General features: G+C 37.2%; 1 protein-coding gene across 2 annotated transcripts in view; it reads left to right on the top strand.

Moving 5' to 3' along the window:
* The window catches only part of VCAN (versican), a 137,146-nt gene that overhangs the window by 40,970 nt on the left and 82,228 nt on the right, over positions 1-13,948 (top strand). For both annotated transcript variants that reach the window (XM_021007938.2, XM_021007946.2), the window contains exon 6: positions 8,092-8,385. In XM_021007938.2, coding sequence (XP_020863597.1) covers positions 8,092-8,385 — 294 coding nt within the window. The remainder of the gene's footprint in view (positions 1-8,091; positions 8,386-13,948) is intronic.

The raw sequence follows: 13,948 nt of genomic DNA, 5'->3' as shown, positions 1-13,948 counted from the left end.
TATTTCCTCTCCCACTCCTAGCTAAGCTTAAAAAATTCATCTTCACTCAGTTCCTACATAGCTTCTCTTTCACTCAGTTATAAATCCTCTGCAATCTGGTTTCTAACTTCATCATTCCACTGAAACTACTCTTTCTCTAAAGTGACCAATGATCTTTCAATTGCCAAATATAATGGCTCTGAAAAATTCAGCTTTGAATCACTACCTCCCACCTACCCCTCCCTAACTCATTAAGAAGGAAAAGAATTCAATACCCATTCTGTATATGAAATCATACAAAATATTTCCACATTAGCCATCTTGTGAAAGAAATAGAAAGCAAGGAAAATAAAGAAAGTAAAAGAAGACATTCTTCAATTTGCATTCAGGATTCCTCAGTTCTGTCTTTAGTTGTGGATGAGCATTTTTTTATAATAAGTCCTTTGGAACTGTTGATCCAATGTATTGATAAGAGTAGCTAAGTCTTTTACAGTTGATTGTGATACAATGTTGCTGGTACTGTGGCCAGTGTTCTCCTAGTTCTGCTCGCTTCGCTTTGCATCAGCTCAAATAAGTCTTCTCAGATTTTTCTGAAACCATCCTGTTCATCATTTCTTACAATATTATAATATCCCATCATAATCATGTACTACAATTGTTCATCCATTCTCCAGTTGGTGGACATCCCTTCAATATCCAATTCTTTGCCACCACAAAAAATTGCTGCTATGAATATTTTTGTATATATGGGTTCTTTTCTTTTTTCTTTGATCTCTTTGGGATATAGACCTAGTGGTGCTATTGTTGGGTCAAAGGGTATGCACAATTTTATCGGCCTTTCTATGTAGTTCCAAATTATCCTTAGGAATTGTTGGACCAGTTCACAGCTCCACCAACAGGGCATTAAGGGACCTATCTTCCCTCATGCTCTTCTGCATTTGCTATTTTCCATTTCTGTCATGTTAGCCAATTTGATGAATATGAGGTGATACCTCAGACTAATGGCTTCTTTTCTATCATAATCCATATGTAATATTTTACTGTTCTCTGCTCTCAGGATTTTTGCGACTCTTGGTTCTGCTGTTTAGCCATTCCTCAGTCTCTTTTGCTGGATCTTCTTCCGCGTTACCCTTCTGTCTTCTACTCGCTATAGATGTCCCACAAGGCATCATACAATATATGATGGAATGACAACAAAATACCTTTATGGGATTTGGGGTCATCATTTTGCATTCTCTTAATCTTTTCCCTGAAGAGAAAGCTCATTCAGTACCAGAGAGGTGGCAGCAGGATAGTGGCCCACTTCTCTCCATTTGCACCACCTTTAACCTCTTAGTGTTTTCCCTTTCTTATATTTTCTATTTTGGTTTGTGGTGTTTGAAATGTTCTCTGCTCATAAATTTGGAATTAGGCATAGATGGCTTTTATATGATAGAGGAAGACTTAAAGCAAATAACTCTTACGTGAGCTTTTTTTATTAGGCAGACTGAATGGATAAATGGGAACATGACCCATGATACAAATGAATGAAATGATTGATATGTTCAAACGAAGAAAAAGTATAGGAAGTCTTTCAACATAATATAAATGGTTTTGTATTCATTTAGCAACCTAATTCCTATTCCTTTTCGTACCTTAAAAGCACCTGCCAGAGTCTCATACAAAATGTTTGTTGTATAAAACTTTGAGGCTGGTTACATAGTAAATCCCACAAGGTTATTTGACTGAGTAAATTCTTCAGTCTGGCTCAGCGTGGAGGCTGGTTCTTTAAGCAAACTACTCAGAGGCACATGCTATTTATTCTCCAGCATATAGAATAACAGTGTTGTTTGGTGAAACAGGACTTGCTCCCTAATTGTATTTTTTTCCTGTACCTGAATGTGTTGAATACTCTTAGCATTTAGGAAGTCGAGTAGTTTTTCCACAAAGTAGAAACTCCCTACAATGAAGGAAATGAAGGCAATGAAATTGATATCCAGCTGTAATAACAAACCCAAATGTTCTACCTAGGAGGGAAAAATACTGGCACGCTGCCTGTTTTCACACTTGCATTCCTTTCAGACCTAAAACAAGTGTAATATTGATATGAATGGAACTGTTCAAGGTGATGCCGTCTCTCCGTCTGCCATGTAGTCTTGAGACAAGGTCCATCGGTGAGATGGATCACGTGTCCCAGAAAGCTAAACAGAGCCTTGTGGCAACACTAACTTTGGTTTTCTGTTGAGGAAAGAGAGAAAAAAGAGTTGTTCACTTCTTAATAAAAGACCTTGGTCTTTGTAATGGCATTCTTTGATTTATGTTTAGGCTTAGCCCAGCTCAAGGCATTTTGAATTTGGCATCTAGTAGGCATCTCAAACTCAACATAACCAAATCAGAACTCATTATATTCCCCCTTTGAACCTGCCTCCCTTCCAAATTCCCCTAATTCTATCAAGGTTAATACCATCCTTTCCAGCTACAAAGACTAGAAATTTCAATGTCTCTAATTGGCAGAATCACCGAATCTGACAGTTGGAAGGGACTTCTAATCTGTGGACAAAAGGAATCTCCACTCTGACATATACAGGTGGTCTTCCAGCCTCTGCTTTAAGAGTTCTCAGGAGGGGCAGCCCACCCACCACTCATTCCTCTTTTGGAAGGCTTTAATTGTTTTTCCTAACATTAAACTTAAATTTGTTTCTTTATAACTTCTACCTATTGTTCTTGGATCTAATCTTTGGGGCCGAAAAGAACAATGCCCTCTTCCACATGACAGCCAGTCAAACACTTGAAGGCAGCTATCATGTTCCACTTGATTCTTCTTTCAGGATAAACATTGCCAGTTCCTCTAAACTAATTTTGATGTCATAGACTCAAGACCCTTCCCCTATTCTAGTTGCCCTATTCCTGAAGCTCTACAGATTGTTCTTCTTAGATCCTGGTCCCCAGATTTGAACACTCAGTAACCCAGATGAGGTGTGATGAGAGTAGGGTACAGTGGAACCATCACCATCTTGTTCTTTGAAAGAAATGCTCCTTTTAATGAAACAGAAGATTGCATTAACTTTTCTGCCTCTCTGACATTTTGGACTCAGATTAAGCTTATAGAAAACATCTAGATATATTTTTTAAAATTTATTTTTAATTTATGGAATAAGCCATGCTTCTCCCATCCTGTACCATCAACTTTAAATTGATTTATTTTTGTACCTAATTGCAAGATTGTACATTTATCTTGATTGGATTTCATCTTGTTTGATTTAGCCCATTACTCTAGCCAGATAAGTTTCTTTTGGATCCTGGCTCTGTCATCCAGTGTTAGCTACCCCTCCTAGCTTTGTGTCATCTTCAGATTTGATGAGCGCACCACCTATGCCTTTATTCAAGACACTAATTAAAATGCCATATAGCACAGAGCCCAGCAAAGATCCCTGATGTACTACCCTGGAGACCACCGGCCATGTTGACATTCAATCATTAGTAACTCAGAGTCCAGACATTTAACCATTACTGGATCCATTTGATTGTATTCTTATCTAATCCTTATCTTTTCATCTTCTCCACAAGAATAGTGTCAGATATTTTATTAGACATTTTGTTAAAAATATAAGTAAATTATATCAACAACATATTCCTCATTGACAAATTTAGTTATCTAGTAAAAAAAAATTAGATGATTTTCCCAGGTATCAAAATCAAATTCATTGACTGATAGTTTAATAGTTCTCTTCTGTTTATTATTATAATTATTACATTTGCCATTCACTAGTCTTCTGGCTCCTCTCCCTCTCTCCAAGTTGTTTCTTTCCCCACCCCCTTTTTGTTGTCTTTAGCTTAACTCACCAGCCTTGGATCATTGTAACCTTTGGTGTTCCTGACAGTATTATACAGGGGTGGGGAACCTGTAGCCTGGAGGCCACATATGGCCCTCTAGGTCCTCAAGTGTGGGCCTTTGACTGAATCCAAACTTCCTTAATAAAAAGATTTGTTCTGTGAAGTGGTCTCGAGGCCACAGGTTCCCCACCCCTGGTATTATAGCTTGACTCATTCTTGCTCATCTCACAGAGCCAACCAGTCACTTATCATTTTTACCTCCCCAACATCTCCCACATCTGTCCCCTTTTCTAAAAATGTCACCACCCTAGTTCAGGCCTTTCTTACCTCTCACCTAGGCTATTGAAAGAAACTCCTCGTTGGTAGCTCTGCCCCAAGTCTCTCCTTATTCCAGTGATCTTCCACACAGTTACCAAAATAATATTCTTAAAGTGCATACCTGACTAAGTCACATCCCTACTCCATAAACTCTAACTGTTCCTTATTATCTTTGGGATCAAACACAAACTCCTCTGTTTGGCATATAAAGCCCTTTACAATGCTATGCAACCTTCCTTTCCAGCTTCCTTTAGTACTCTCCTTGACACCCTCTAGTAGGCATCTAGTAGGCATCTCAAACTCAACATAACCAAATCAGAACTCATTATTTTCCCCCTTTGAACCTGCCTCCCTTCCAAATTCCCCTAATTCTATCAAGGTTAATACCATCCTTTCCAGCTACAAAGACTAGAAATTTCAATGTCTCTAATTGAAACTGGCCTGCTTGCAGTTTCTCATACATGATACTCTATTTCCCAACTCCAAGTCTTTGTACTGTCTTTCTTCCATGCCCAACATATACTCCCTGCTAACTACCTCTTAGCGTCTATCAAAACTAAGGCCAAGAGCCACATTCCACATGAAGATTTTTTTTTTATTAAATTCTCCCAATGCCAATATCTTCCTCTCTCCTAAAACACCTTGTCTGTACATATTTGGCATATTCTATATATACACACAGCTATGTATGTGCATACACATATACCTATATATGTATACATTGTCTCTTTGTTAGAAAGTAAACTCCTTGAGGCCAAAAACTGCTTCACTTTTGTCTCTGTAGACCTGGTGGTACCTAGTATGATACTTGGCATATAGAAGGCACTTAATAAACCCTTGGTGACTGGGTGATTGGTTGAATATGGACACATTGGTGATAGGATAGACCAAGTGGTATGGTGGAAATAAAGTTGGTTTTGGGGTTAAGAAGACCCAATTGGGTTCAAGCCCCATCTCTGACACATATTTGCTTTGTGACATAAGAGAAGTCCTTTAGTCTGAGTTTCCTAGACAAATTTTGAAGACTAGAAGGTGCAGGAAAAGTGTGAATCTGCATTAACACAGGAAGCTTCCTATAGCAACGAAACCACACATCTACTCTCTCTTCTAATAACCACATCATGCTGAAATATTTGTGTGAAATGAAAACATTTGAGGATGTCTAGCTAGATGGTACAGTAGGTAGAGCACTAGACCTGGAATCAGGAAGAATTGAGTTGAATTTTGGCCTCTGACACTTACTGTGTGACCCTAGGCAGATCACTTAACCTTTTTTTGGCTTCAGTTTCCTCATCTGTAGAATGGGCTCAGGGCTGTTGTGAGGATCAGATGAAATAGTAGCACTTAGCACAGTGTGTGGCACACAGTGGGTGCTGTTGCTAACAATGCCACTGCTGCTGCTGCCACTCTCCAGGTCCCATGTGACTATTCTCCCTGCCTGTGCTGTACCCATTAAAAACCTTTTAGGTCTACCATAACTACTTCAGGAGCCACATTACTACACAAATTCTATACACAACTACATTCCAGCTTCACGTAGCAGTGTGAACAACAGATAGTCTGCTTTTACAACATAGCTCATAATTTAGGGCCAAACTGAATAATTTCCAGACAAAAATCTTATCAAACACCCGGTTTATTCACATGTCAGGCAACAATCAAGGTTTTCTGTCTGATCGGGGACAGTTTGAGATTTGTACTGAGATAATTACACTAAAGCTGACATGCAGATTTGGGACCATCCCCTCTCTCCTATATTGCTTGTCATTATCTTTCTAAAACAAATACTGAGTGGATGAAGGGAAAGACTATTCATTGACAATTTAAATAGTTACTTTTGAAATAGAAATCTTCCTTCATGTGAGTTGAGATAGGTATATTTTGAGCTCGATTACACCAGAGCTCATCAGGCCCAAATTGTCTATTAGGCTACATATTTGGAGATCATCAATGACCATAGTGTTATCAGCATTAGAAGGACAATTTGGATAGCTTTTCAATAAGTCAGTCAGTCAATCAACATTTGTTAAGCACCTACTATATACCAAGCGCTGTGTTAAGAGCTGGGGATACAATGAAAGGTAAACGACAGTCCTTCCTCTCAAGGAGCTCACAGTCTAGTTGGGGAGAAAACATGCAAACAACTATGCATAAATAAGCTATACAGAGGATAAATTGGAAATAGTCATCAGAAGGGAGCTCCAGGCAGGGAGGCTCATCTTTTCTCTTGCTTATTATTCACTATTTTTATGTTGCCTTTCTGTCCCTTCTATTTTAATTTTTCTATGGTTGTCTCTAATTCTGTCTGATTCAACATTTCAGCTACACAAATTCTTTCATGAAATGTATACTTTTCATATGAATTATGATTAAGTATCTATTTTACCTATTGTAGATTAACTTCCATCATAAACTCGAGAAAATTTCCAAATTATTCTATAGTAACAGGATTTGGTAATTATGTATACCTTGAACACATGACATGATGCCTGCCAGGCACTTTGTGAGCTTGAAAGTTCTATATAAAGTCATTTACTGTTGTTGTTGCCAGAAAACATATTCTATAAGAACTGAAGATGAAATGGAGCTAACTTCCAGTTTCTCTTCAATGAATCAACAAATAAAAACCATTGCTCTCACTTCATAGGGAAAGAAGGAAGCTGTCATTAACTCCTACCTTCATCCTTTTCCTTCTCCAAATTCTGGGATCATTTCCTGCACTGTTTTGTTTGGGAGTTTAGGTCCATTTGGCTTGAGGGGTTGGGTTGTTTGACATGTCTCAAGTGCAGTAGGGAGTCCTGAAATAAGTAACTGACAGATAATTACTATTGGATGGCAGAACAGAAAAAAAAGTGTAAAAATATAAGCTACAGTGGAAGTCAGCACTCCTTTGCCTTCCTATAATGCTGACAGTATATAATTAAGTCCTTTCATTAAGGGCATAACTTACATGAACAGGAGTCAGAGAGAGCACATGTAAAGTATTTTTCATTGGATAAAATTTGTTATAATCAATGGAATAATTTGCTTTTTCTATGACTATGGAAATAGCTTTACATGCAAATAAAGTTTTCATAATGAAGTTTTGTATGGACAAAAGCGTTATTATTCAATTATTCTAAATGACCTATACATGTTTTTAATAATACTTCAAATATCCATGTTATCAGATATGTGAGTACTTTCTTCACTCACACAGACTGCAATTCTCCATGCTTTAGTAGACAGTCTCATGAGTTACTGTGACCAAAAATATTCGTCCTTGGATGGCTAGTCTCTGGGGAGGAACCTTGCAGAAAATAGCTAATTTGATGCTCAGGAGATAGATGTGTCATCTGATATAGGGTTGTGCCCTAAGCCCTCCTAGCTTACTAGAACCTATTAGAGTTTGTGTTAAGTTGGAAAGGACCTGTGGAGGTCATGTTGCGGTCCAGAAGTAGGACTTTGGTGGAGATTTAATAATAATAATGATAATAACACATTTCTATAATAATGAGAGGTAGTGTGGCATTATGACTAGAGAGCTAGTTTCAAAGCCAGGAAGATCTGGACACATGCTGGATGTATAATCCATCCTAGGAAACTGTCTAATATAAATTACAGCAAAGGTGCTGATCTGAATTGATAGAGGAAGCACTGTGGAGTTCCTTATACAAGTGAAACTATTGGACCAGTTACTATCCTTATCCCCACTGTTACCCCTATATCCCTACTCCTACTTGTACCCCTATTCATATCCTCATCCCCATCTCTATCTCTTTCCTTACCCCAACTCTGTCCCTATCCCTAGCGATGTGATGTCAACTCACTGTTATATTTGAAAGTGCTGCAATATTCATGCTTGGTCATATAATTTCTTTTTTTTTTTTTTTACAATGTAACCCCTGCCTTAGAATTAATCTTTTCCTACTATATTCTCAACATAGGAATGAGAGAAGTAAAAACCTAGCTTTTAATTTTCTTCTTTGAACCTTCTCCTAGGTGATGTGTTCCATGTCACGGGTCCCAACAAACTCACCTTTGAAGAGGCTGAAGAAGAGTGTGCCAACCAGGATGCCCGACTTGCTACTGTGGGGGAGTTACATGCTGCCTGGAGAAGTGGATATGACAAATGTGATTATGGCTGGCTGTCAGATGCCAGTGTGCGCCACCCCGTGACTGTGGCCAGGGCCCAGTGTGGAGGTGGCTTACTTGGGGTGAGAACCCTGTATCGTTTTGAGAACCAGACAGGCTTCCCTTTACCTGATAGCAAATTTGATGCCTACTGCTTTAAACGTAAGTCTCTTCTTATTTTTTTTTAATTATGAATTCGAAGAGTGAGTCAAAGTTATAAATTGAAGACAGCTTTTTCTCCATGGTAGTAGATTCCATTTCGTGTGTCCTACTCGGGAAAATGGTTCATTATAGTAGTTTTGGAAAGGAAATAGTTAAATAGCAGTAACTGAGTAAAACATAAAAACATTAGGTGGACAAAAAAGTTATGGCTAGGAGGAGAAAATGCCAACTTAAGGTCCTAACTGTGGCCTGTCATGCCTTAGATTCCCAGCCCATGTTTCTGGATAACTCTCCAGGTTGGGAAATTGTTGGTGCTGTGATGCTGAGGCAACATGTGGCCAAGTTAATGCCTTTCCATTTTATTTGTTTATGGAGTTTCCTGGACTGATCATTTATCTCAAATGGTATGGAATTTTAATGGAAGTAATTTTTAGGTGAGTAACTAGAACTTCCTAAAATAAAATGACATTATAATTCACAAAAAATTGAGTAGATAAATCCCTAATTATCTACCTTAAAAATAGAATATGACTAATAAAAAATAGAATGACTCCCAATAAACAATTCTATAGTTACACATGTCATTGGAACATTTTTTTTTGTGAAGTCTTAGGTAAACAGGCTAAATCCAATACTTACATTTTTTCCTACTCTGTTAAAAGTAGTTGCAAATACACATTTTCAACCTTAACTAGATAATTATTCAAATTTCTTAGATCTTTGAAAACTTCTCATTGACTCTCAGTTCATGTGTTATAGGTCTATTCTTACGAAAATAAATCCTATAGTAAGCAGATGAAGACTTAATTGAACAAATTACTACATTGGCACCTCACTATAATGCTGACCTCAGAGCTTATGCCTGTTTTGTAGAGAATAAAAAAGGCAGAACCCCATTCTGCTTTTATTTCATACCATCATTAGCTTTATCATAATGAGGCTCCAGTGTATCTTGCTGCAGTGAAATAAAATAAAAACAAAGAAGTATGGAACGCATTAATTGAAGACACCAGCAATTTCTTAAATTGGAAACACATTGGCATTACTCAGTGACTAGGAAGAAACCAAGTTGAGATAACTAGGTAGTCCCAGCTCCTAAGGTCTGCAGAACAGATGTTCATGTAGTGGAAAGGAGTGATGTCACATGCTGCTGTATCCCAGCTAGGTTGCCTCCTCCTCTTGCCAAAAGGCTGGTTCAGTTCCCACTGACTAAACTTTCTGAGTGTTAAAGCCACATGTTGTATATTTAGCTTGAAGCAAGACAGCCAATCAGCAAGGAGCCAATGGGAAGACTAGTTTTTCACAGGCACTCAAGCAACTGAGCTCTGTCAGGGAAGGTGTCGCTCTTAATCATTTTCAAAACAAACCCTGTATTTACAAAAGGAGAGAGACATTCCTTTCTTCAGACTAGGTTCACACAACAATGATTATCAAAGTACTTCGGGCTCTAAAGCCTGCTTTAGATTGAATTACTCGTATGGTTAAGGAGAAAACAGATTGGGGTTGTTGGAAGGCAGAGGGAATGGGGGTGGGGTGAAGAAGAGTGGTGAAGGGGCAGAATTACCCAGACAGCCTGGCTTTAATGCTTGAATATACTTTTTAATATTTAGACCTGACATTAGATTAAAAAAAAATGACTAGGACTTGTTCTTCAGGGCAAACTTTCCCCGTCCCGCAACGTGAATTAAAATCAAAGCAGTTCCCTGCCCATATTTGTGAATAAATACAGTTTAAAAGCATGCAGCAATCCATAGAGAAGGCCTTCCCTTCAGACAGAACTACTCCTATCAAATCTAAAATCCAATGAACTTTGACATATTAAGCTCAGTTTTCATTTGAGGCATCTCTCAAGTTCATGTAACATGGTAAATGGAATATATTCATGATTTGCAGCTGGAACACTGAGTTCATTCTATGATCTGCTCAGCTAACCTAGAGGCTAGCTTTGTTGTAATTTTCTACTGGTTTCATAAATAGACTCCCATGATCCTCAAACATTTTTTCCATGAAGAATGGACTAAGTATATAGATAGGAGTGAAAAACCTGTCCTTAGATGTTATATAATGTCAATTATTTCCCCCCCCCATTTCATATAAACTTTTGAAGTGATTTTTGACATATTTCAAAGATTCAGGGAATTTGTCTCAAATCCTTAGTGATTGTTGTCTACTTTCCCCGGATAGTCATGCTGCCACCAGAGTCCTTTGTGTGAAATGTGAAAGATTGTAACCTCAAACGTGAGGGGTAAAAAGTTAGGCAGTATTGTCTGTGTTGTGATCATCAGCCACAGTTAACATCTGTTTCAGCCAAGAGTGACTTTAGCTAGAGTGATCAAGATTTTTACAGCTAATTGTCAAGCAAAACAATCATTGTGTCCTTGTCTCCCTTGGCATTATACACTTCGTTGAGAATATGTGGTAAGCTACATCTCTAATGATTGTAAAAAGATAGGTATGACTTACTGACCTTCTTTCTCCCTGTGAAAAAAATGGAAAAAACCCACCCAGAATGACTAATGAGAAATGGACTTTATAACTTTTATTGCTTTCTAAAAAGGGAATGGATTTTGGAAACATATTAATAAGTATCTTTATAAAATAGAGTGCCCTAAATGTTTTCCCTCCATGAGTAAACTTAGATATCCATTAAAAGTAAAATAAAATAAAATTAACCTCACTGGTCTAGCAAGCTGTTTCTGACTCAGACAATCTAGTTCTTGACAATAAGGTGATTAGGTCTTTAAAAAGAGTCATAAAACTCAGGTGTTGCAAATGATCTTTAAAAGTCCTCCAGCACATATCTCTAATTTCAGATTGACCCTTAGCCTACTGCTGACACATGGGAGTCACATCATTAAAAGTCTTTAAAGACCTCCAGAGAAGCAGATAACCCTCTTTCTCTGGTAATCCATTCTAGTGTTCTGTAAGTCCTGCCATGAACAGAAAAGGTTTTCATTGATCTAACCTAGAACTCTCATGCTGTAGTTTAAGCCTATTTTTCTTGTTGTTTATCCTCAGTGAGGATAGAGAATAATTGGTGACCAACTTACATACATTTGAAGTTTCGCCTTAAATTGTCCTCCAGCCTTTGGCTGAAAAAGTTCTTTTATTTTGAGGTCTTATTTTGTAAGTCTTTAATCATCTTTATGATCTTTCTTTGAACTGTCTCCAAATTTTTCACAACATCCTTAGGATGTGAACATGGTACTCTAGTAAAAGTGTAACCTGTGCTGTGCATAATAGAAAGATTACCTATGTAGGCATCCTGGTAATCTGCCTGCTGCCTTTTTTTTTTTTAACAATGGTGTTAAATTTTTACCCATGGTGAATTGATTTGCCACTATGCCCCCCAGATCTTTTTCTGCTGTTTGTCTGCATGAGCAGTCTTTCCTCATTTGTTATGGGGAGTTTCTTTTTCCATCCCAAGTGGACTCCTTTATATTTATCCTTATGGAACTTACTGAAATTGTTTCTTTCTGACAATTTCTATCTATTGTCAAATAACTTTAAAAGGCTTATATAATTTGTACATCCAAGGATAATTCTGGCTCCTGCCTTCACCTGTAATAGGTCTAAATGCATTTCTAGAGAACTCCTTGTACATATCTCCCCTGTTTTACAACTACTCCTGATAATAGTATTTAAATAACATTGTGCAATAAGAGCCTGATCTGTAGCCCAATATAATCACTGAGGATAAGAAGATATCTCTAAAAATTGAGAAACCTCATTAGAAACAAGCAGATAACAATCCCTTTTATTTGTCTGTAACACAAACAATTCATTTTTTAAAATGCAGATTTGCCTTTGATGTGAGGCAGCTGCTGGTGAGCTAATTTACTCTCATACTGCTGATAGAGTTTTAGATTTTATTAGGAAACACTGTTTCATGTCTCCCATCAGAAGCACAAAACAAGATAGGCTGGTGGACACAGAGCAACAAGTTCAGTAATAGGAAACATCTGTGTGGAAGGCTGTGGAAGGGAACCTTTAAGAAAAGACAAGTTGCCTTTTTATAAGCTTCATTAGTAAAGAAATTGAGAGAATATGAGTGGCTATCTGCTAAAAGAACACATTTCCATTATAACTCCCCCTTGGAAAGGAAATGTGTATAATTATATGTCACTGTTTTTCTACCTTTGCACATTCTGCATCTGCTTAGGCATGAAGTATCTCTTCTTATGCCATGTCTTTATGTGGTTATTTATGCTGACTTTTAAAATACAATTAATTTAGTTTCTCAGTTGTCTTAGGTTGTACAATGGATCAGATAAACTGTGCTGTGATCTGACTCAGCTGTTGACAACCTCCCCCCCCCCACACACACACATTCACACACACTTAGATGAAAGGTTTTTCCTCTGGAACAGTCTTGAAAAAAATGGATGCCTCTTATTTTGAAAAAGAAAAGAACTCACTTAAGGCTGGATGTGGCAATGAGGCCCTTGGAAGGGATGATTTTACTTCAAAATTTAATAGAAGTAGAAAAGGCCACATTCAAAGCTTAGAACAATACTTATTTCTGACAGAGCTGTTGGTTTTCAAGGCAACATAAAGACATTTCCATGTTGCCAGAGAGAACTGGTAGCAGGCAAAGTTAGAATTCAGAAGTATGTGACTCCCTGACCTCTGAATTGACTCTAAACCCACATTTACTGCCCCTTAAATTAATTTCAGTAGCAAAGGGGGAAAAAAGACACTAGGGAGGAAAAGAGTACCATGATTTATTAATAATTCATTAATTTAAAATACCATTAAGCATTTAAAAATATGCCCTGAGCCAAGTTGCTAAATGTTTTCATGATGTTATCATAGGAACCTATCATATCTATTTTTTTGCCTTTCCCTCCAAAAAGAGTAAAAAGATAAATTTGAGATTTGAAATGGAAATGTGTTTTGACATATGAAAACTCACAAGATGAATCCAGATAGAGCTAAATGAGAAATTGTAAGGTACATAGATATAACCCAGAAGTTGTATGAAAGTCAGAAATGAATAAATGATTATATTATATACTATATATTATATAAATTAATATATGATGATAATTTAAAAAAACCCCCAAATCAAAGAAGACAAAAGAAAACAGCGATTCACTTTTAACTTATTGTTTTTAAAAAAACCCTAATCTTTTTCATGTCTTAATATTAACAAACACAAATAGCAAGGATCCAATAATGTTTAAACAGAGATTTGTATAAATAGACTTTGAAGATGTTTTTTAATTACAAAAATGATGAATCTATAGTTTTAGAATGCACAGGAGAAAAATAGTCCCTGATACCATATAGCCCATCAATAATGAAGAACCCATTACAATTTTAGTCCATAGCGTAGAAGATAGGCTATGTTCATCATTAAGCTTTGATAGACAATAGCAACACATATTTATTTCTGTAAAATGATCTTGGGCCTATTACAAAGCAAATCCAATAATAATTTGGCTATTATCACTGAGAGAGGTGTTCTCTGAAACCTTAATTAGACCTTAATTCTACAGGAATCTTATAGAGTACCATTGACTTCCTGACAATAGCCTTCCCCTGGTGTGATGAGTCATTG

Source organism: Phascolarctos cinereus, unplaced genomic scaffold (genome assembly GCF_003287225.1).
Source record: "Phascolarctos cinereus isolate Bilbo 61053 unplaced genomic scaffold, phaCin_HiC Scaffold_4;HRSCAF=312, whole genome shotgun sequence".
Taxonomy (NCBI): Eukaryota; Metazoa; Chordata; class Mammalia; order Diprotodontia; family Phascolarctidae; genus Phascolarctos; species Phascolarctos cinereus.
Note: the sequence above shows the minus strand (reverse complement) of the source record. Positions and strands in the feature narration are given on the sequence as shown.